General features: G+C 40.5%; 2 protein-coding genes across 3 annotated transcripts; both read left to right on the forward strand.

Annotated features, from left to right (window-relative positions):
• Positions 1–327: 327 nt before the first annotated feature.
• On the forward strand, positions 328–5,776 carry LOC148097070 (uncharacterized). 2 transcript variants are annotated; one of them, XM_087833573.1, is made up of 6 exons: positions 328–676; positions 2,338–2,682; positions 3,780–3,893; positions 4,226–4,263; positions 4,335–4,493; positions 5,065–5,776. In XM_087833573.1, exons 1-6 carry the CDS (start codon positions 328–330, stop codon positions 5,203–5,205), a joined length of 1,146 nt encoding a protein of 381 aa, XP_087689699.1. In that variant the 3' UTR covers positions 5,206–5,776. The 2 variants fall into 2 exon arrangements, with proteins under 2 accessions (XP_087689699.1, XP_087689700.1); XM_087833574.1 differs by having other exon boundaries at positions 3,780–3,898; positions 5,065–5,180.
• A 2,216-nt stretch (positions 5,777–7,992) lies between these two features.
• Positions 7,993–15,987, forward strand: LOC102777139 (uncharacterized). Its single transcript, XM_087833699.1, has 8 exons — positions 7,993–8,145; positions 9,901–10,239; positions 13,758–14,093; positions 14,284–14,361; positions 14,670–14,768; positions 15,175–15,212; positions 15,293–15,436; positions 15,817–15,987. The coding sequence occupies exons 1-8, from the start codon at positions 8,106–8,108 to the stop codon at positions 15,985–15,987; spliced, it is 1,245 nt and encodes a 414-aa protein (XP_087689825.1). The 5' UTR covers positions 7,993–8,105.
• Positions 15,988–24,591: the final 8,604 nt, after the last annotated feature.

A 24,591-nucleotide genomic window follows, 5' to 3' on the forward strand; every position in this document is an offset into this window, starting at 1 on the left:
TCCTGATAGCTCAGGTGAAACAGAATAAACTGCCTCACATCCTGCAGACAAATATAAAACTGTGAGTCATCGCCTAAAACCAAAGTGTGAATAACTCAGTGATGTTAAACTTTTCGTTTCCTCTTGATCACAAACAGTTTGGTGTCAGAGCTCTAACACGACTGAATCTTTGTTCTGATCAATGAGGAGAGAAAAGTGAAACAGAAGATGATGTTTAAACTCTCAGTGTTTCACATTCAGACGTTAGTCTCAGTGTGTCTGTGTGTGGATGCTGTGATCAGACTGCAGCTGCTTACAGGAAGTACAAACAGTAACTGTTGATGGTTCATGTTTCCAACAGCTCTGCAGGATGGAAACCCTGAAGTCAACGACAACAAAAACATTTCATTTGGAGTCGTTGGAAGAAATCTTACAGCTGAATTCAGGTTTCCTGCTGGAAAATGGAAAATATTCTGCAGAGGAGAATGTAAACGAGAAAACGTTCTTATTAATACAACAGATGAGAAGCATCAGCGTCACAGATACAGCACTGAATTAAAATCAGAGAATGGAGCTCCTGCTTTGTCTGTGAGCATCACACAGCTGATCATGTCTGATGCTGGACAGTACAGCTATGCTGTGGCTGAATCTCCATCATCAGTTTCATACAAACAGTTTGAAGTTGTTGTTGCTGAAGGTGAGTTTCAGTTTAAACTGTGGAAATGTGGATTTCTCTGTTTTGTCTCTGAAAGTCTGAAGAAAAGTTTTATGAAACTGAGTTTTTTACTTAATCTTTTTATCAGTTTTCACAGTCAGTGACTCTCTGAACAAAACTTCTCTTTACTAAACTGTTTTTAACTCCAGTTATGTATATAACTGTGGAAAAGAACATTCGTGCCATAATCTCCATCATGTCAGGATGATGTGAGTGAATCGTGCACAGAACAGAGCAGACAGACACATTTATTTCATCAGAAGCTGTGGTGGAGGGTTGTGGGCAGGAGACACTAACAGCTCTATATGAGATTGACTAATATGATATCTGAGGCATCGTCTAAGTGATCAGCTGATCTGCTTTCTGTGGTTGAGCTGGACTTCATGAGCATGAACTAAACTGTGTTCAGAATTTCTGTGTTTGATCCATATTTGTATTGCACAGTGTTCACTGAGGGGTTTTTAACGTCACATTATTCTCATGTTGCTGGATTACATTTGAGGCTCTGCTCTGTTGGCACAGTGAGTCCTGTTCATGGTTTCAGTAATGATGTTGGGTTTTTGCTTTGATCACCTGCACAGGAACTGAAGCGTTCAGGGTTAAATCTGAGTTTCCTAAACCACAGTCCTGTGTGGACTCACTGAACCTGACATCAACATTTAGCATGAAGCTTTTTACCAGCTCGCTAAGTTAACCCATTCGTTGCCAGTGTGTTCACATGAAAGAGGCGGGAGCAACATCTGACCAATCAGAAACACGGAGACATCAGAGCAGCTGATTTTACAAAGAAAGTTAAAACTATAAAGAGGTTAAACACAAACAGTAATACAGACTGTTGCTGCCATCAGTAAGACTGTGAACGAGCTACTGGATTAATAAAGTTGAGGTTTTTGAATCAATGTCTCAGCTCATTAAAACACAGAGAATCTGATGGATCATAATCAGCATTTCATTAAATTCATGTTTCAAAGAAAGGTTTTAGTTTTTACTCTTTCAAATGCACCTCTTGTTAGAGTTGTTAGACTGTGCAAATCTGATGTGAGGTCATCGAACAGCTGCTTGTTTTAGGATACTTTGATTCTAAAACAATAAAACTGCAATGGAAAAAAGAATCAGGGAATAAATTTGTATTTAATAATTAATATTCTTCAGGGATCAACAGGGAGAAGCAGAGACATCAAACACCACTATCTGCTCTCAGAGGTCTCGGGTCCAGCGATCTGATTGGACAGTAGGTTGTGGTTTCCTGGTGATCTGTGATCAGGAACATAACCTGTGGAGCAGATTAGCTTAGCACATATATTAGCACAGTGATGTAAACGGGTAATAAGTGAACCAGCTTCATATTAAAAAACAGGATTAACCCTGAAGTTACAGTAAACACAGTGAAAGCTCCAGAGTGACACTAGCAGAGTGTCTGCATGTGTCCACTGTTTTATGATGATGTCATGATGATGGCACGAGGAGGTCGGACTGAAGCTGAAGGATTCACTTCAAATCACTGTTGAACTCACTGTTCCAGTCACTGACTGGTTGAACTGGGCAGCTCCCAGTGTAACTGTGGGTCAAACTGGAGTTATTGTGATCAGACTGCATCATCTTCAGCACTGATAGTAACTATTGATCGTTTGTCTCTTTAACAGCACTGCTGGATGGAAACGATGATCAGCTGAAACACTTTGATAAAGAAACTGGAAGCTCTCTCACAGTCGGATGTTCCTTTAATCAGTCTAGAGGACAAAAGTTCTTCTGCAGGGGAGAATGTGGAGAGGATGAGGTTCTTCTTCAAACCTATGATAAAGATTATTTCATAGACAGATACAGAATTGGATTTAGAGGAACTTCAGAGGAGAAATATAGAGGAGGAGGAATTCTGTATGTGACGATCACACAGCTGACTGAGTCTGACTCAGGACGGTACAGATGTTCTCTGAATCCAGATGCTGCTCAAGGTTCATTCAGAGACTTTGAGATCAGCGTCACAGACGGTGAGTTTCCCCTGAAAATGTTTTTAATGTTGCTAATTCAGTCATTGATAGCTGCTTTCAGATAAGCAGACATGTTATCTTACAGCCACACTGTAGCCAATGATTTGCACTTTTTCTGGAACTAAAATCTAATCTGACAGTTTTTCTCCAGCAGCATCAAAACTTGGTGCTATTTTAAAATCTGAATTTCAGAATCTTTCTTTACACTTTTATCCCAGATGTCAGAAACTGCAGATCGATGAGACGCTGCTGGTGTCTCACCTTTAACAATGAGCTGTTCTTTGACTTTGGTCATTTCCAAACTGGCTGCAGGACTGATGTGTCCTTTTTGTTAAAGTGCTACAACATCAGGAGATGGGAAAGGTCACGACGTTTGAAGACAGCAGTCTGAGTCCACTCTGAGGGACTTTTGTGTTTGTTTCTTGGTTTCATGCACTCGTTTGGACGCATATTAATGGTTGGCTATAGTACAGAAGAATATTAGGGTAGTTAAAATACACCCAGCAGACCTGCCTACTGTGATGTCAAAGATGTGATGTGACAAACATCCTGACTCGCAGTGAGACACACTTTGACACACAGTGATGTGTGAGCGGGCTGCTTTTTCTCTGCTTTTAAATAAGAACCACGTCTAAACCAAACTTCACTCTCTGACCTGTTTCAGCAGTCGTCCAATCAGCCTCCTCGCCTTCACTCACCACTGAGCAGCCTGAGAAAACCTCTGAAGATACCACTGTGTCCACAGGTTTCTAAAGATCCTCCTCTGCACACGACCACTGTGGAATTTATATCAAAGAATTTTGTTAATTTCAAATATTTAATAAAAACTTTCCTCAAATGTTGATGGTTTGATGTAAAATCCACTGCTGTGGTCTACAGATATAAACGTAAAGATGTGCTGTTGTCCAAACACGTGGTTTTAACTGTTTAACACAGTAATGCAAAAGCAACTCTGCAACGTACCCTGAGTCTGAATGTAAAGGTTCACACTGGTAAACACCTCAGAGGCCTCGTGTTACTAATGTGACAGAAAATATTGATTATATATCGTATCAGGAGGTGTGAGTGTAAACAAACGTCTTCTGAATCTGCTGCAGATGATTGGCCGCCTGTGGGTCTGACTGTGGCTGTCATCATCATCATCATCATCATCATCATCATCATTTTATCAGTGTCTGTGCTGATATTCTGCAAGAAAAGATCTGCAAAGAGTGAGGCAACAGGAAACACACACACACACACACACACACACACACACATGCACAGACGCACACAGGCAGTGTGTGTCTAAGATGTCTTGAGTTGTGTGTAGCAGCCACTGCAGCCGCGGTAACAGGCCGCCATGTTTAACTGCATCACCTGACTTCCTGTTGTTTTCAGGAAACACACACACACATGAACGCACACACACACACACACACACATGCACAGACACACACACACACACACACATGCACAGACACACACACACACACACACACACACACACACCTGTCCTCTCTCCTCACCTGCACTGGTTCAAACCCACTGATGTGTTTTTCAGGTCATCCTGTGGAAACAGAGTACGCTGCCGTCACAGAGGTGAGCTCCACAAACTCTGACATCATCACAGTTTGCTGTTACAGGGTTTGACGTTTTTTCTTCTCCTGCAGACCAACAACGCCGTGTACGAGGAAATCAGAGACGAGGGCGGGCAGAAAGGAGCCGCTGCTGTGGAAATCCATTCAGTTTATGCTTTGGCCAAATACAACAACACGCCTGAAACCACCGATGATTACAGCGTGATCACTGCAGCCGCGCCCGAGCTCAGCGTAAGGAAAACGCCGGACACAACAAACCAAAACTGTAATCTGGGACATTTTTCCTTTGTGTGGTTCATGTTGTTGACTTCTACTGTCTGTTGTGATGTGTCACATTTAGCTGCATCTACTCGTGCTGAACCCCTGGCCTCGTCTTCACTAAACCCTCTGTAACTTTGCTCTGTTTCACTGCAGCATCAGTCTTTGCACAGATCATGTTCATGTTGATTCCTGGTTTCATGTGTACGCCACAAAATTTTGAAAGTTGTTATAAAAGTAAAAGAAAATTAGGCGAGGAAAAAAAAATCGTCTTATTTTTCCAGACTCAAACACTTTGACACAATAACATCTGCTGTAATATTTCCACCTCTGATGAAGCCTCACAAGTGTTTATTTTAATACTTCACACAGTTTGTAATGGCAGAGAAATACTCTTCATTTTGAGCGTGTTGTTTCCAAACAGGAACCAGAGAAAGACCCCTGGGGTTCAACAGGCTAGCTTCAGGAAACAACATGAACATATTAATACAAAAATATTCCAGTAAAAAGAATAAAATCTCTGTTTTTTGTTTTTGTTTTTCAGGCTGAAGACGACTCGAGCAAACTCACCAAATCTGAGCTGAATAGTTCAAAAGCAGACGTGGACTCTCCCAGCAGCACCTCGCCTCAGCCTCAGGGAGACGCAGGCTCTGACCCGAGCGCCTCTCTGGAGAATCCACTGTAGTCTACTGCACACTAGCTTCTATTCTGCTGATGCCATATTTTCTCCTGCAGTGTTCAAAATGAAGTCGTTCTTTTTTTAACTCAACGATGTGACAGTTTGAGGGAAACAGTTGAATACAGGGAGAGTTTTGACTTTCTGACACACGAGCTTTAACGATGGGAAGAAATTCTGCTTCTGGCTGAAGTAACCAAACTAAAAACTTGGTTAAAGTTTCATATTTTACACGTTCATGCTTTACAGTCTCATCCCTACATGAGTTTGTTATTCTTTACACTTAGCCAGAAGTAAACCGTTAAGAGTGCAGACTGTACATTTTACTGAGCTAAAGCTAATAACTGTTTGTTAATTTTATATTAATGCTGATTGTTTTTTAAGTGAAGTGGAGAGTGTTATTGGCAGAAGTGTCCTTCTGTACATTCACATGAGGTCATAAGGATTTGTTGTGTGAGCATCTTTGCTTAGCAACCATGTTCACTATTACGTTTCATGCTAATGTTCTTTAAAGCTAATGTATTTTTTATTTATTTTAAATTGCTCTGCAGAGTAGCTGTCAAATAAATGTTCAACTCATGGTATGTTTCTTTTTGCATTTATAAAATCTTCCTATTTTATAAACAGTGTGAGATTGTAAACATCAGCAGCAAATACAGGAAGTCAGTAAGTTTGCATGAGATCTGTTCTCAGTATGATCTGTGCTGTTAACTGAAGTTACCCTTGGAAACATTTACATATGTGATGATTACTGCCACTACTGTCATGTTTTCAGTCTGATTAGTAGAGAAGGACAGTAGGACAGATCAGGACAGCAGAGCGCTGTCTGAGCGTCTGTGGGACAGAAACGACTCCCTCAGCAGAGACCTTCATCCTGTGATGAAGACGCAGGCTGTGATGACCTGTGTTGGTAACAGAGGCTTCACAGGTATTTCAGGGGTTGTTCTGTCAGTTTTCTGGTGAAAGGTAACTGTGAGAGGCTTTGGGACCAGAGCAGCTGGAAGCTGGATGAATCTGCTTTGATTCAGCTATTGATCATTTTCATTTCATTTTATTAGTTTCTCGCTGTTTAAATTAATTCATACTCATTCATTTTAGGGCAGTTTGCAACCCCAGCTCCAAGAAGTGTTTAAAGTTGTGTAAAAATTGAATCAAAAAATGAATTTAACAATATATATAAATATTTCATTCACAACAGAACAGAAAATATATCAAATATTTAAACTAAGAAAAGGTAATTTCAAGAAAAAAGAGAAAGAATAAAAAAGGAAAAGAAACCCAGGCCTGCTTTAGTAAGTTCCTTATTTTGCTTCTGCATTGCAGTGTTTAAAACTAATACTGTTAATGTTTTATTACAGTTTTATTACAGTTTCTAGTTAAATAAATAAAACACTGGTGATTGGTCAGAAAAAGCTCATTCAACAACTCACGGACTCCAGCAGCTGTTTGCAGAGCCAGCTGTTCTGGTGGATATAAGGAAATGAGGAAGAGGAGGAGCAGGTGAGGAAGAGGGGGAGCTGGTGCTCACTCTCGGATTTGGTGGATCTAAAAACGTGTATCGACCTCTGACACACTGAGGCACATAATCACAAATTTTCTCACGGAGCTAAAAACAAATTCATTGTTATGACAAAGTGACTCAGACCGTGTGTGTTTCTACAGGCCGTGCACATGAAGTCATGCATGCTTTGGGTTTGATGTCAGGTATAAACACGCTCTCTGTGCACGTGCACAGTTACGTAAGTAACTGTAACCATGGTTACAGGGCGCCGTTCTTTGTCCGTCATGATTCCTAATAAACGATTCCAGGTCATTATTCCTATTCTGTGCTTGGAACCAGTTTTCATCGTCAAATTGAGGCAAATAGCTCCCAAGGCAACAACGTACATAATCCAAGCTCGTCACACCACGTGCTCTGTCATGCCCAACCATAACTGAGTGCATTTTCTTAATGCCAGAAGGGGGCGCCGTGGCTCACAAAACCCCCCAGAAGTTGACACAATATCATTGTGTCTCTAAACATGTTGACATTTGGAATAAAGTATAAAAAAAATAAAGTACTGTACATAAAAGAATAATACTGCCCTTCTTATACAGTACAGACATCTCTGCAGTGGGTCAGAAACACTGTTCCAGTTCTGTCCTGATGATTTTACTTCAGCTTTGCCGGCCTCGTCATCACTGCCACAAAATGTCTCTCCAACGCGTCTGATAGGCCCGTCGTCTCCATGTGTTTAAGCTTTAAGTAAAACAGCAAATGCAACACTGATCTTTGGTTTTCATCTATTTTCTTTCACTCTCTCTCTATAATACATGGTGTGTATTATTATTGTATCCATAATATTATTGGCATTGTTACTTTTTCCATCACACAGGAAAAACATGAAAACTAATCCTACATTTTTGTGTCATTTCCATTTTGTTTTGGAGTCCCACAGTTTCAACATCCTGTAGCAGCACTTTTTACCTCTTATGCCATGAAATAGTTCATTAATATTTAGTTTTTCTGCAATCTGTTATTTATTAAATATGTAATAATCACCTTAAAACTTTGGTTTTAGGTAGTTTCTTGGCTGCATTATTTTATTATCATAACAGAAGGAGATGATGAGGCACCAAAAAAGGGGGACGGAGTTAATCCCAGTTTAAACAGAACCATTATGGCCCAGTAGATGCTGAAACTATGAGAGTGGGGATGGATACATTTCAGGGGAACATAATGTTGCACCTGACTCAAATGTGTTTTAACAGGAAGTTGAGCTGTTGCAACTGTTTCAGACAAATGAGGAGTGTAGAGGTGCTGTGGTGTTTGGAGGAGGGACTCCTTCAGTTAGAGAAGTGAGGCGTCACAAGTTCCTGGTTTCCAGTGAAGAAGAAGAGAGGCAGCAGTAAACCATCAGAGCCTCATCATGAAAGTCCATCACACTCTGATCTGCTTCTTCTTCCTTTGTGAGTACATTCACTTTTTCTTTCTGTCACTCTCGTTCTTCAACATGTTTCTGTTGTTAAACATGATGATCAGAGTCAGCTATGAGTCACTTTCATGGACGCTTCTTCCATTCAAACTGCTTTTATTCATGATTTCATGGATGTGTTTGTGGCCAGTATGGACAGAAGAAACCATCACAGTGAGACATTCATGGACATGTTGCTGCTCACTTTAGGACGTGATAACATGTGAAACCATCATTTCAAACACAGCTCATTACAAGTGTTTGTTACTTCCTCAGAATAAACTGGACAGTCAGTAAAATGTGGATGTGATACAGTACAATGGTGCAAACCTCTTCCTGTTCAGCCTCTTGAAGCAGAAAATAAAGAAAAATTGCAGAAGTTAAAAAGTGTGTGCAAATTCTAGTAGATTAAAGGACAGTAAAATGTTTTTATCTCTCTGCAGTTTGAAGAGTTGAATGAAAGAGCCGTAACAGAACTCAATGTAGCTCTGGAAAAGAAATAAATAAAAAGTAAATAGTGAAATAGAAACGTCACCCTGCATCCTCAGCTCTTAATATTTGTGATCATGAAGCTGGATTAAGCAGAGAGGTGATGATCAGTGAGCAGCTGTGTGGCTCCACAGATGTGATGTTTGCTTTGAGTGTTCAGAGAAGGTCAGAAGAAGCTTGGTGGTGAGGTATACGATAGGAGTGACAGATGGGTCGGAGGTGGGAAAACATCAGGGATCTGCTCTGGTACATTTCCAGGCATTCCAGAGCACCTTTCAACAAAGTGTGTTGAATGCCAAGCAGGCATGACAAATCTGCGACCTTTGACCCCTTTGATCATAAGTTTCTTTTTGACAAATTATGGAATTGGGCTGGTATCTCTGACACGGCTCTCAGAAGGTTTTCATCGTGCTTACAGAAACTTCTGAAGACAGCCTCTCCTGCATCAGTGAATGATATCGATTATTATATATATAATATAATATTATATCAATTATATCAACTATTCTATTCATTTATCTGCTAAGAACTTCAGATTTTTGACCAATATTTGAAATTTGAACATCATTTAAGAGTTTTTGGAAAATCGAACCTCTTTCATTTGGAATTTTTCACACTTTATTTTCTCCTGCCTTGATTTTTGAAACTCACTGACTCACATCTCTCCACAGCTCGTGTTCAGTTAGTCGAGACTGCAGAGGCAGCTCAACACAGATCACCTCTATTCCTGCTTTCCCTGAACGGCTTCCAGTCATATTCAGAATTCACTTCATATTTTTATTAATAAGATACAAAGCCATACATGGTTAGCCATGTAACCAAGACAAAAGAGTCACAAATTGTTAGCATTAATCCCACTAGCTTAATGCTAACATACAATGGAAATTCCCATAGACAGGCTAAGTCAGTTTGTGCGCTGCTGCTAATCTAATCAGATGCCACTGACCAGTTTTTTGATACTGTTTTTGCCACAGAAACAGGAACAGGCCCTCCTGCTCCTCTTAGTGGAGCTCCTGCACTACAGCTTGAGAAATCTGTCCTGAGAACCCACAGCATGCATGACAAAATAATAAGTCATCACTGAGACGGACCTGCATAACAACAAAAAAAATTATATTTGATTATGAGTAAAATAAAAAGCGATTTATTGGAAAGGAGTCCCATTACTGACACTAAAGTCTCGGTGTGACTCTGTGTCTGTGTGTAAATGTTAAAATGCAGCTTAGTACAAATAATCACTATTAATGGTTCATGTTTCCAGCAGCTCTGCAGGACGGACACACAAAGGTCACCAGTGCACAGATGCATTTTTATGGACTCGCTGGACAAAGCATCACGATTGAGTGCTACTTTTCTTCTTATAAAAAGTGGAAGATCTTCTGCAAAGAAAAATGTGAAAAAGGAAATATTTTAATTGAAACACAGCTCAACAGTGATCATCATGGCAGATACAGCACTGAATATAAATATAAATATGAATACATTTTGTCTGTAAGCATCAGAAGGCTCATCAAGTCTGACTCTGGACGGTACACCTGTGGTCTGGGACAATATCCATCTTCATACCAGTTCACACATTTTGGAATTGTTGTTGCTGAAGGTGAGTTTCAACTTTTCTTGGAGTTTTGAATAGAAGTTTCAGTATTTCTGCCTTTTGAGCAGATTTTTTTTGGTATATGAATTATTTATTGAAATATTATTAAGTCCCACATACTCTTTTTTTTTTCTAGAAACAGAGAAACAGGGAAAATAGTACAATGCAACAAGAGATGCCAACTTAACACTTACAGAGGTGATGGGAAGTGAAAGAACAACTAAATATGGAAACAGACATGTGACTAAACTAAGCTCAGAGCAAAGATTGAGAAGGAAAACACAGCAAACATCAAGTAAATACACAACATGAAAACATATAGAAAATCCAAACTAAGAATCAGAGAATATTTAAAAATAAACTGAACTTAAAAGTCCAACAGCACAAAACTGAGTCAAAGACCCAGAACCATGCCAGCTGATCCATATCACCAACATATTTATAGGTTAGACTGAACAACAAAGCTGTCAGCCTGGTTTATGGAGGAGTATTGGTAATAGAGGACCCGAGCTTGAAGTATAGACCGCCCGCAAGGGTGAGTGGGGAAATATATTTATTTTATCTATAAATCAATTCTATGTAAGAAAATATAATATTGTTAATAGACTTTTCCTGTCATGTGAGGCACACATAGATAGTATATATTGATCATTTGTCTTTTTAACAGCACTGCTGGATAGAAACAAAGCTCCTTCTCAGAGGAAACTCTTAGCTTAGCTCACTAACTGTTGCATGCTCCTTTCCTCATGTTGGAGTTATTCTGCAGAGCAGAATGTGAAAAAGACAAGATTCTTATTCAGTCAGATGATATCAGAGCTCACAGTGGCAGGTACAGCATGGATTATGAAGAACGATCTCTTACAAGAGTTCTGTATGTGAGCATTAAACAGCTAATCAAGTCCGATAGTGGACAATACAGATGTGACAGATGTGGTTTGAGCAAATCTTCAACATCTTCATACAGAGAGTTTGACGTGATTGTTGCAGAAGGTGAGTTTCTGTTAAAATTGGGGAATTGTGCAATACAAATTTCAGTTTTCACAGACAACCGATGATTTAAAAAAACTGATATTTTGTGTTTTGTAAACCGTCTCCACTAATAATTTGGACAGGTCCAGTGATAAGTCATTGAAAAAATAATAAATAAAATCAAATGAAACAGCATGTGTCTCATCATTTAAAGGGTATTCATGTGATTAAGAATTAACCTGATAGAGATACATTTTTAGCTGCTTTCAAGGCTGGTGATGCTTTTTCCTGAACAACAAAGCAAATATCAGGATGTATTCTTCTAATAATCATTACTTCTATGTTTTAGACAGCGTCTCTTTTAAAACCAAAAATCCCCCTATACCAAATCCTGACCTGGAGAAATGAAATATTCACTGTTTCATAAGTGTGTCATAAGTTGAATGTTTGTGGAAATTCACCAAGTTTCAGGTTCATATGTGTCACACTTTTTTAATATGTGGTCAAAAATGTGAGGACTACATATTTTTCAAATTTAATCCAAAACAGCCAGGAGAATTAAAAGGTTTTATTTTATACAATCAGAAGCACTGACAACTGTTAACCACCTGCTCTAACTATTCACTCAAATGACAATTGTGAAAACTTTCTTTCTTGCTTTGTTAATAAGACCCATAATATCAGAATAAATATTCCTCCTTAGAGAGCGTTGCACCAAACTCTTAAAAAGCTCTCAATGTTTTGGTTTGATGAAATGAAACCATCCTTTTGCACACTTGACTTTTTACCAACCTCGCTGCTCAAAAGTTCTTTCACACCGTTGGACCGTTTGGTCTTTGATAATTCCTTGAGTCCTGACAGTGTCCTTACATATTTTAAACAGGCTGTTATTCATGTTCTTTTATAAAAGCCCAACACTGACCCCTCCCTCCTTGAGAATTGTAGGTCAATTTCAAAACTGCCTTTTTAAAAAAAAATATATATATATATATATATATATATATATATATATATATATATATATATATATATATATATATATATATATTAGTGGTGACCAACCAGCTTACAGAAGTTTTACTCCCAACATTTTAAACAAATTTCATTCCTGAATTCACCAGATGCACTCCACTGAAACAGCTCTCCTTAGAGCACAGGTGTCCAACTCCAGGCCTCGAGGGCCGGTGTCCTGCAGGTTTTAGATGTGTCCTTGATCCAACACAGCTGATTTAAAGGCTAAATGACTTCCTCAACATGTGTTGAAGTTCTCCAGAAGCCTGGTAATGAACTAATCATGTGATTCAGGTGTGTTGACCCAGGGTGAGATCTAAAACCTGCAGGACACCGGCCCTCAAGGCCTGGAGTTCGACACCCCTGCCTTAGAGTTTCAAATGATATTTTAACACGTGGAGATATAAGTTACTATTTAAGTACTTTTGGATCTGTGTGCTGCCTCAGGCACAGCTGATCATAGAAGACTGACTGAGAGACGTAGAACATGCATGGGCATTTCTGGGTCAGCTCTTGACTGGTTATCTTCCTGTATCTGTCACAGGAGGTTTTTGGTTGCGGTTGCTAATTTTGTGTCCTCCTCTGCTACCTTACCTTGTGGTCTGCTGCAGAGCTTGGTCATTAGAGCACCGAGGGCTCACTTGTGGTTCTTTGAGTATTTAAAAGTAAAATGGGAGGCAGAGGTGCCTGTTAGACAAGCCTTTAGAAAAAGATAGTTAAAAAGAATTATTCAGTTGGAGGTAACATTTTTGCTTTTATAAAAACTCAATTTAATTCACTGACTTTGTTGTAAAATAAATGTAATTAAAACAAAAACTGAAGCGCATGAAAAATTCAGCCAAAGAAAATGTTTATGTTTGAAATGTGAATGAAACCCTGCTGGATGTTAACTCCTCCGTGGTTCATGATGGGGTGGCTGTGGCTCAGGAACAGATCATCTACTAATCAGAAGGTTGGTGGTGCAATCATGCCAGTCTGCATATCACATACCTTTTGGCAAGGCACTAACCACAAGATGCTCCATCAGAGTATGAACGTGTGTGAATGTTAGATAGAAAGCATCATGGAAAAAAGAGCTGGTGTGAATGTGAAAAGTTGTATAAAGTAAAAAAGTGCCACATAAGAGCCAGTACATTTACAAAAGTGCTCCTCCTGTTATAGAAACAGCAGAATCTTCTTACCAAGCTCAAACACTAAATCATATAAGAGCAGGATGTCAATGAGTTTTCACAGCAGCACAAATAAATCGCTGTTTCATGAACCATCTGTGATGTTGAGGCGCAGTCTGCTGTAGCTAATATTCTAGCTGACCACACGGCACGCTCAGAAACACTGGCAGCTCTCATTTCCTCAGCTCTTGTTAATCCAGCAGTACTCACACTCACATACTGATGTTTAGGATGGAGGTCTTTGACTGCTCCAGTCACTGACTGGTTGAACTGGGCAGCTCCCAGTGTAACTGTGGGTCAAACTGGAGTTATTGTGATCAGACTGCATCATCTTCAGCACTGATAGTAACTATTGATCGTTTGTCTCTTTAACAGCACTGCTGGATGGAAACAATCCTGCTCAGCTGAAACACTTCAATAAAGAAACTGGAAGCTCTCTCACAGTCGGATGTTACTTTAAACAACCTGGAAGGAGGAAGTATTTCTGCAGGGGAGAATGTGAAAGAGATGGGATTTTAATTGAGACTCAGGGTGCCAGAGCTCAGAGAGACAGATACAGCGCTGAATATGAAGAAGGATCTGGTACAAGTGGTATTCTGTATGTGACCATTAAACAGCTGAGGGAGTCTGACTCAGGACGGTACAGATGTTACCTGGACAGATCCTATAGTACTGATCCATACAGAGAGTTTGAGATTACTGTCACAGAAGGTGAGTTTCTATACAAATTCATTCATGAGTCTGGAGAATTAAAGGAAATTTGTATTTGTCTCTGACAGCTGCTAACGTTTGGTTTCCTTTTGTCTTTTCATGATGTTTATGTGTCAAATTGTTGCTATGTGTTGTTTTCTGTTGTTCACCTCAAACACCTGAAAAAAAACATATGGCTGAACTTCTTTAGCAGTCCTCACATCAGCCTCCACACCTCCATCAACTTTCACTGGAACCACTGAGCAGTCTGAGAGGACGGCATCTACAGGTGCGTCCATCCACTGGGTTTGAGAGACGGAATATTTTATAGAAGTCCATACTTGTGAATTTGTATCATTTGTATAATTTTGCTGTTATCTGCCACTGGGAACCAATCAGAAGTGAGTATGTCATGTAGACAGGGTTTTATGCTCATAAAGCATGACAGTCTGACCAAATTCTCCATGGAAGAAACTTGCATACAACTATACTGTACATGTGCACTCAGCTACCTTTACAGCCGACTTGAAGGGCTGGTACTCACACTCATCGGGAGGTGTTTGTCTAAAATAACTTGTTCTTGTCAAACTGCTGCAGATGTGGTGCCATTTGTGGGTCTGACTCTGGCTCTCATCATCATCCTGTTATCAGTGTCAGTGCTGATATTCTGCAAGAACAGATCCTCTAAACCAAAGGGTGAGACAGCAGGAAGCACACAGACAGACACACTCATCAAACTTCCTGTTTTCACAGAAAAGTGAACATTTTGTCAGACATCTCTTTGCATGTTGTAAGCTGTGTTCGAATCCTCCATCTGGCCTTCCTGTGCAGAGTTTGCAAGTTATCCCTCCAACAGGCTGACGACCTGTGCAAGGTGCACCACGCCTCCACCCTGTGGTAGCAGGGATACACTCTGGGCCCTCTGCAAACCTGAATTGGACAAACTGATGGATGGATTTTTATCACAGAGTTTGAATATTCGGTTGAATTACAGTCTCTGATCATTCGTGTGAGCATGAATGTGGGCATGAGTGGTTTTCTGTCTCTCTGTGTGACTGAGTACCTAACTGCAGTATAAACACTGCACTGATGTGTTTTTCAGATCCTCCTGTGGGAACTGAACACGATGCTGTCACAGAGGTGAGGCTGAAGGACTTGTTGACTCAGCACCGATGTTTGTGAAACCAGCTGATATTAGATTTCCTCTTCTTCTCCTGTAGACCAACACAGTGTATGAGAATATCCGAGCAGAGGGCAGACACAGCAGATCTCCTCCTGACTCTCATGCCAAATACACCAAACCGTCCGGAGTTGAAACCAGTGATGACCACAGCTTGGTCACTGCAGCCACTTCTCAGCACAAAGTAAGAAAACACTTTCTGTATTCACGGAACAAACAGTTGTATCTGAGAAAAGATTCACATTTCTTGTGATAAATATGAAGACACACGATATCATCAGTGTCACGTTGAAAAGCACAAACTAAGTTTAAAGAATCCAGATCGTTATTTCAGATCAATAACCTGATGGGGGGATGCTGGATGCTGTAAGCAGGTCTTGGATCAAAGGTCCGATCCTGTGACCTCTAACAACACAGCACACAGAGGAGCTGATATTCTGATATTTGTGACGCCTGCTTCCACACTACAGTGAACACAAAGTGTTGGACTACTTTGTGAAAATGGTCTCAGATCAATTTAAAACATTACCTGTAATAAACAATTTGATTTTTTATTTTTTTCAGACTGAAGACGACTCGAGCAAACTCACCTACTCCGTGGTGACTTTTTCCAAGAAGAGCAGTGACTCTGCCAACAGCACGTCCTGCAGTAACACCAGTGACGTTATCTACTCCGAGCCTCGAGTTAACGCGAGCCACTCCGGAGGTGATCCGTTGTACTCTACTATAGCCTAGCTTTAGCTCCTGTGCTGGTGGCACAGTTTATTTCTCACAGTGTTCAAAATGAAGCAGCGCTTCCATCAAAATCTGAAGATTCATCCTTCCATCCATTTTCTTATCTGGAGCCTTGTCACAGGGGCCCAGACCCAGAGAAACCCAGACCTCCCACTCCCCAGCCACCTCCTCCACCTTATCCGGAGGAACACCAAGTTATTCTCAGGCCAGCTGAGAGAGATAATCTCTCCAACGTGTCCTGGGTCTGCCCCGGGGCCTCCTCCCAGTGGGACATGCCCAGAACACCTCACCCAGGAGGCGCCCGAAGGAATCCTTAGCCTCCTTTCAATGTGGAGCCCGTCCCGCATGGCCGAACTCCTCACCCCATCTCTAAGGGAGAGGCCAGTCACCCTTTTGAGGAAGCACATTTCCGCCGCTTGTATCCATGATCTCATTTTCTGAGGTGAGGGTAGGGACATAGACCAACCGATAAACTAAGATCTTTGCTTTTACACTCAGCTCTCTCTTCACTGCAGCCGCAGCACCGATCCATCTCCCCTTACTCGCGAACAAGACACGAGATACTTAAACTCCTCCACCTAAGACTGTAAAATCTTTTTTCTTTTATGTTACAATTTGATGTAATTTGTCTTTAGGTTCATGTTACAGTCATTTAAGTTAAGATCAGAGGTGGTGAGGTGGAGAATAAGCTAATAATGCTTAACTAGTAACTGCTTAACCTACGTTCTTAAATAATTATACACAAACAAAAGAAAGTCAGAAAGTGGTAACAAGATATTAATACACACCTCACCCGGTGTGGAGCCACCGAATCCAGACTCATCCATCGGATTGGCAGATGAAGCGTGATTCGTCTCTATCATGAACACGCCTCCACTGCTCTAGATCAGACGGCAGGCTTACACACTGCATCTCTAGAAGCCTTTGAACTCTCCCTTTGAGAGCTTACACAAGGTGTCATCTCAGGGAAACAAGATGCTGTGCAGTTTTTATCACTACATCAGTACAGTATCAGTGCAACACCTTTTACACCTCGGCTGTCTGCTGCATTAGTCCGAGTTCCTACAAGCACATGGATCCACATGAGTCTGCTAAAAGCTGTCATAGAACAGTTCACAGCAAAGGATGTGAATTTAAAAAAATATAAAGTAGTAAATATAAAATAATGTATTGATGAGGATTCAGTCTGTTTAACTATCCACTCTGTGCAGGCAGAAAGTTTATTTAATGTTTAAACTGCAGAGATACAATAATGTTACTGCTTGAAAGTCGGCATTTTGTTATATTTGAAAATTTAAATATAGTTAAATATCACAACTATAATAATCCATAATTATGTGGATATGCATATCAGAAAGCCCTGTAACTCACTTTCAAACTAAACGGAGCTGCAGACCCGTGACAGCCTTACCCAGTTAGCTTGCTGCTAAAAGGACAGGTAATGTTTGTCATGCTGTTGCACACACAGCACGCTCCTTTGTTTCAGTTCGTCAGTTACAACAAGACAACTGACCATCATGTGCATCATAACCTAAGACTGCTGGGTGACTACAGTGTACGCTGTACATCATACTACATCGCTTTGCTGCATCAGTCTGCCTCTCTGAGTGAATTTGTGTTTAAGTGTTATGATAACATGCATGAACTGTATCTTTCTTCGACCTCGTGTCTCTATTGTTGTTTAAGACGTGTTTTTAAGGACTTAAATGATTAAACAATTTATAAACAATGATATCTTTTGTAGTTTGGAGGCTAAACAGACCAAATACACCGAATATTTTTTCAGTGGTCGTCGAGCATCACTTCAGTGATTATGTAACAGAAAGTAACAGTTCTCTAAATCTATTTGACACAACTTTCAGTGAAGTGATTAAAAAGAGGAAGTAAGAAATAGTTACTGTAAACAAGCAGTCACACATGGGTGGAGCTCCTTTACTTCAAGAAGGACTCAGCTTTTCTGTCTTTGTGAGGTTGTTTTAACCTTTTCATTTGTATCATGAGTAACTTTTGCAGCATTTTTTTATTTGCATTTAGTCACACTCCATTTTTATTTATCCACCATCTGCCTGATGATGCTTGTTTGAGTTGTTTCTGCTCTAATCTGAGTCCCTTAAGAATATTTTCAAAAACAAAACATGAAGAAGAAACTGCAGGTGCAGAAGTTCACATTGCAATGCGAGGAAGTCAAAATCGTATGCAGGTTTATGTTTTTACAGCACTTCGAACAGTTAAGTGTAATTCAGTTTGCAAACAGAATAATTTAGTTTAAGTGTTTTTTACAAAGTTATTAATAATTAAGAAGAACAGCTTTAATGACAGTGCCATACAGGAACTAATGTACCATGGAAGTACACCTACCCACACCTACTTTAATATATAATATACTTAGCAAACAGGCACTTGGATTATATTTTAATTTATAACAGTTCCCAGATATGTACCCATGTTTCGCTGAAGTTCCTTGGATCTGACCATCACCTCTCTGCCTGCTGATGTCATCACTGGAAACCTGTGACGTGAGATGTAAACTGGACCTCCGGAGCTGGGGTTGGTAGTTTGAGTCTCTTCTGGTCTAAGCTTATTGCTTCTCTCAGCTGAAAACAGTTTTCATCCACACTTGTGTTTTGTTTTGTTTTTATTTGAACACATTATAAATTTCATGGAAGTCTGTAGTTTACAAAAAAATAACCTCATCCTAATCCAAATATAACAGCTGCTCCAATTAAAAATATTTGTGGTATTGGAGGGGGAAGAGGAGACTTTAAACACATCCGTGACCTTGTTGGTTTTGCAATAGGATTCAGGTCTTAGTTGTTGTATTCCTGACTAGGATAGAAGAAGGGCAGCAGACAGCACTTCAGGTAAGTTCTGCAACCTACCTGAGTCAAACAGCCACAGTCAGTAAGTTAAACTCCTTGTAGAGATGCAGGTTAGAGAAGTTGGGAATATCTGACAGGCTTCAGCCAATGAACTGAGCAAACAAAAACAGAGAGACACGAACAAAAAGATAGAAAGGAGGCGTGTTTACCACCATCATAGAGACAGCAGCAGGACCAGCCGGTCCTTGAATACCAAGAAATCATTCAACAATGCACAGCAGGCATAGAAGACCCAAGAAAAGACTCCACCTACAGGTCGACCTGCAAGGACACACCAGCCACATCTCCACCCGAGAGCAACAGGAAAAAACCCACAGCCTGTGGGCACCGTAATAAATTATTATCCACCACCTGAATCTGGACGTTCAGCTTCCTGTTATTGATATTCCCACACAGCAGGCTCATGACAGAAAACCACAAAGTTTAATATGAGAATGTGAAGATATCGTCTTCTAGTTTCTTCTTTTTTAAGATGTGGCCAAAGAAAAACCTAATCGTAACCCTCAGTGGTTCGCCAGTGACCTGATGGATGTCAAAGGTTAACTGCGTGCTGCCAGACAAAAGTAAAAAAAGAAGAAGTATTTATTTCTCCTCTTTCAAGAAAAAAGAAAAGAGGAACAATGAGCCCTTACAGTTGCATCACAAACCACAAGTTTCTGTGTAACTTTACCGAAGACCATGAGAGGAAGAAACGGGGAAGTGAGACGAAGACAGGCTGCTTTAAAAAGTTTCAGTATTCATTTAAATGTTGAATATCAGACTTTTTGAAAGGCTGCTTTGATAAAGTTAGGACATATATGTATAAATATCCTAGTTCAGTCTATTCTTGTGTGTATAAGATTACAGAGATTATTAGAATCCTCATCATCATCATCTCCGTAATCTGTAATAATAATAATAATAAGATGCAGTTCCTCTAATCTCCACTAGAGGCTCCAGCAGCGGAAATAAACCTGTTTCCCTGCATTACAAAGGGCTTCGTGTGAGCATCAGTACAGGGTGAGCAGGCTGACACAAACACAATCTCACATCCACACGTGCAGCCAGTTTACAATAACCAGTTATAAAAACAAAGACATGCTGAGATGTTCTGAACATCTCTACTCGGGGGTAGAGGAGATAATATTGAACAAAGGATGATGAAGATGGAAAAGAGGAAGACCACAGAGGAGGATGCTGGATGGAGGCTGGTGATTCTCTGTGGCTACATCAGTGTGATGTGCTGCCCCGAAAAGAAAACACTTTAGAAAGTTGATGAGATTTTTACAACAGAAGATGTTTTTACTGTATTTCTAAGAAAGGAAGAAATCTAATTCTGGGTTTTATCATTTGAGACGCCCGCTCTCACTCCGAGGTGTACTACGATCTGTCAAGTCCCTCGGTGTTCGTGAGGAACACGGAAGGTGATCGTCTGCGTTCTTACGCTACGCGCTGGGTTATGGATGAAGTCCAGTAATGACGCTCCGCGGTAATGCACGTGCCATGTATGCCAGCCCTCAACTTTAACCAGCGCTTTGATGACGTTAGATAGTTTCCCAAAGTGATTTAAGTACATGTGTAGATTCATTTCTCATGTTTCCTAATTTTTCCGATGTCGTAATATGGGGACGTGTTGGGTGCAACCAGTGTGTCACACTGTGTGCAGTGCTTTAACTTACCACCAGATGGCACTGTTCACTGTGACATCTAAAGGACGAGGCCCAGCAAAGAGTAGATGACCTTTGCTCACGTGGACACAGGCCGCAGCAGTGGTACAATCTGCTCACAGTCTCCAGTAAAATAATCATTTAAAAAACAGATTACTCTTGTTATTTATCAGAATGTTTTTATGGCATCAGTGCTTCTCATAGCCCAGGTTCAGGGTTCATCACGCGTTTGTGCTCTTCCCTCAGCTGTGTCTGATCTATCCTGATGAACTGGGAACCAAAAAGAGTGAGCAGGAAGTTGTGCTGCCTCTTTTCACACTCACTTGTTTTCAGTATGCATGGTTGTCCTGTTTATGGAAACATCACCATGGTAATTCGTGCTGCAGATGTATCCTGCTCTGTCGCAGATTTGAGATTATGACATCAGCACATAAAAATGTCTTCCATTGGTTCTCTGGAATCTCAAGAATGGCATCAGCAGAGCTCAGAGGTACAAAGAGGGTCCACAGTTTGTAGAGACTGTCTAAAGTCACAAAAAACCACTGACTCAAAATAGTTAATGAACAAGTGACATGCTTTTTTGATTTTGAGCATGTTATGAGCTTAGACATGCCACTCTTCTGTGAATAGACATGTTCATGTCATTGTTCTGACACACAACACACAAAAACAATAAAAAACAGTAAAAACCAGTAAGGGCTTCAACAGACGCAGAATTCATAATCCTGATGGTCTGATTGACTTACAGGATTGATTATAATAAAATAAAACTTTAACCTTTATTCATCTTTTCACTTTTTCCTTCGATCACATCAGTGCTGCTCCTCAGCTTCTGCTGTTCTTTACAATTCTGACATCATGCTCTCTGTTGCACTTCAGCCTCACACTTCAGTTGACAGGTCGTCTTTAATCCCAGTGTGTGTGTGTGTGTGTCTGTGTGTGTGTGTGTGTGTGTGTGTGTGTGTGTGTGTGTGTGTGTGTGTGTGTGTGTGTGTGTGTGTGTCTGTGTGTGTGTGTCTGTGTGTTTTAATGACAAGTCCCAGACAATGCCAGACATGAGACAAGGACATGAGAGGGAATGATCCTCATCTGTTGTATTGATCTTTGACTCTTAACCATCAGCTCTCAGACGCATGCACACACACCCACACACACACACACACCCACACACACACACACACACACACACACACACACACACACACACACACACACACACACACTTGCAGGTTAAGCGAATTAAGCAATAGAGGACATGAAAATGGAGGAAGGCTATGGAAGTCGGGGGGAGGAGGGGACAAACTGAAGCTGCAGGAGGTGGAGGAGATAATGGGCCTGCTGTCTGCCTGAGAGGAAACTCAATTTTCTGAGCAGAAGGAGATCAGGAGATGAAAATGAAAGAGGGGGAATCTGGAAATACCCTGGTTTCTGTCTAAAGAGCAGTTTGGATGGTGTTTCACTTTCACTGCGGTTCAGCCGTGTAGCAGCACCGCTCTATACAGCACTGCTCTATACAGCACCGCTCTATACAGCACCGCTCTATACAGCACCGCTCTATACAGCACCGCTCTACACAGCACCGCTCTATACAGCACCGCTCTATACAGCACTGCTCTATACAGCACTGTGTCGGCCTGTGAACAAACATCGGAAACTCTGAGAATAAATATTCATAACTTTGGTCGTTCTCCTTTAAATCCGGTCAGTTTGTGATTGACTGTAACTGTGCCCAGTGCACAAAGGGATGCATGAAGAAGGCTCAGCCTGCTCAGGTCTCATCACTATTAAGTTAAACTTTTATTAAACATTAGCTCAGATAAAATATATTTAAAACATATATAAGTATTAGTATAATATTGTATTGCTGTAGAATCTTTACCTTACAAAATAAAGCGCCTTCAGGTGACTATTGTTGTGATTTTGGTGCCATATAAATAAAACTGAATTGTAATTGATTTAAATTAACCAGTGAGGCATCTTCCTCCTCGGTGGTTTAATGCAGCGCAGCTGGACCTGCTGTTGGCTCATGCAGCACAATATGTACGTTCATATTTAGTCCGAATAGTGAGTGTGAGCACTTTCGCACTATAACGAGCACGAGGACGGTGCTCATTTATGTTTGCCTCATAATGGAATATGAAATGCTCCATCGCTCGTTTCATCAGTGAGCTGACTGCACTACATTATTATTTCAGCATTATCAGAGCAGGCTGAGAGGAACAAAGGCCTTTTCAGTATTAAAATGAATATGTTAAACTTCTGGAAATCACCGTTTATTTTTATCATGCCTGCATGTTTGCATCTGAGAATTTAAACCTGGAAACTTGAAGTTTGTTTTCTGAAACTTGCTGTGATACAAAAACTGTCCAGTTCCCTTTTCTTAGAAAGAGAAATGCTTCTTGTGTTTTTCTTCTTTAACACACAGTTAAGGAATGAAAAGGTTCAATCTAATCCTCAGCTGGTGGAGAGTAAATTACAATAGAAATTATTCTGAAATACCCAAAATTTCCTGAAGCAGTTTCTGTGATATCTGTTTGTACCCGAGGCTGTGATGCACGTGCAGCTCCAAACACTGTTCAAACAGGTGTTCGCTGACACTAACTGTATGTTTTAGACGGTACTGAAGGCCGGCTAGCTCTGTGCAGTCTTTGCTGTGTCTCAGCTTTTTTAAACCTCCCTTCTTAGATTTGCTATTTTGACTGCATGCACATATTCCCAGTTAAATACATGAAGTGATTTATGTGTAACCATATAGAACAAAAGGTTGTGCGTTGTAGGTCGTCGTCCCGGCTGCGCAGCACAAAGGGAGGGACCACCAAACACTTTCCAGCCAGTATCCTGACAGCTAACTGAAGCCTGATTCCTGATGTGCTCAGTTTCAGTTGTTCTCAACACTTCTCCAAATCCTACAGGAAATGCTACACAAGTACGTGTGTGCAACAAAAGAATGTAACAGAAGAGTAATCCAAACTTTAACATGTCTTGCACTTTACCTTCAACAGTCCTGTAGCACATAATGACATCCTCTCTTTCCTTGCATCACTCAGTTTGCTGACTTCATGTGTGGAGTCTCTGCTTTCCCTGCTTTCTGTCCTTGATGCACTTTATGACCAATGGGGGCTCGTCCGGGATTGCTAAGGTTACAATTAGCCTCAAAACGCGACATTTTCACAGGACCACACGTGTAGCCTAAAAAACAGACCTGCACCGTAATCAACCTCACTGAGTGCATGAATCACGTAGAAATCAGAAATGTGTTGCTTATGTGTGCTTGTGTAGCTTTTATGCTATTTAATGTCAGTTATTTAAGCCCTAGATTCAGATCCTTTTTGCTGTTGGCGCTAAAGGTAGAACTTCCCCTTTTTATTACATTTCTGCATTTTAGTCTGGTTGTTAAAGAGGAGGATCTCATGCTGCAGGTTAATAATGCTCAGGCCTCTTCAGGTTTTTCATGTTTTTGTGGGTTTTGCAGATTGTTTGACTGTGTTTTATCGTTTTATTGTTTTATTGTGTTTTATATTAAGCTGTCGGAGAGCTACTAAGAAGAGCACAACAACGATGAGACAAAGAAACACTACCCGATCACTGTTTCACCATATCCATCTTCCTGCTAAAGAAAACCACTTAAAAAAACGACGCCCTGGTCCCGTCCATCTGTCCTCTCACATCCTTCTTTCTGTATTTATCTTTCACACACACAGAGAGAGAAAGTGTGGGCGTGTTTTGGATGCCTGCTCTGTTTGGCAGTTAACAAAATGCCACATGGATGTCACTGGGCTTTATAATCTGGATACCAGAGAACATAATCTCCATTCTAATTATGAGAGGAGGAAAAGAAGGAGGAGCAGAGCGGGAAAGCATCTGGACAGACTGGAAGAGGAAGAGATGGAAGAAGCACAATGTGAGCTGCTGTTGGTGGTGAGTTTAGGGGCTGCTCTGTTACATCACACATTTTTCAGGGTTTTAAAGGGAGTGGGCCTTTTAACTATGACATAGCCAATTTACCCAAAGACATAATAAACTAAAACAAGAGAAATTATTTAAAGAGTTGAAGATTAATAACAAGTTTTAACTTTAAA

This window comes from Neolamprologus brichardi, chromosome 20 (assembly GCF_056152115.1).
Source record: "Neolamprologus brichardi isolate AB-2024 chromosome 20, ASM5615211v1, whole genome shotgun sequence".
Classification (NCBI taxonomy): Eukaryota; Metazoa; Chordata; class Actinopteri; order Cichliformes; family Cichlidae; genus Neolamprologus; species Neolamprologus brichardi.

Coding starts and splice junctions, on each gene's coding strand:
- LOC148097070 (XM_087833573.1), top strand. CDS start 328: ATGTTTCCAACAGCTCTGCAGGATGGAAACCCTGAAGTCAACGACAAC. Junction 2,683..3,779: donor TGAGATCAGCGTCACAGACG/GTGAGTTTCCCC, acceptor AATCTGCTGCAG/ATGATTGGCCGCCTGTGGGT. Junction 4,264..4,334: donor AGTACGCTGCCGTCACAGAG/GTGAGCTCCACA, acceptor CTTCTCCTGCAG/ACCAACAACGCCGTGTACGA.
- LOC102777139 (XM_087833699.1), top strand. CDS start 8,106: ATGAAAGTCCATCACACTCTGATCTGCTTCTTCTTCCTTT. Junction 10,240..13,757: donor TGGAATTGTTGTTGCTGAAG/GTGAGTTTCAAC, acceptor TCTCTTTAACAG/CACTGCTGGATGGAAACAAT. Junction 15,437..15,816: donor CAGCCACTTCTCAGCACAAA/GTAAGAAAACAC, acceptor TATTTTTTTCAG/ACTGAAGACGACTCGAGCAA.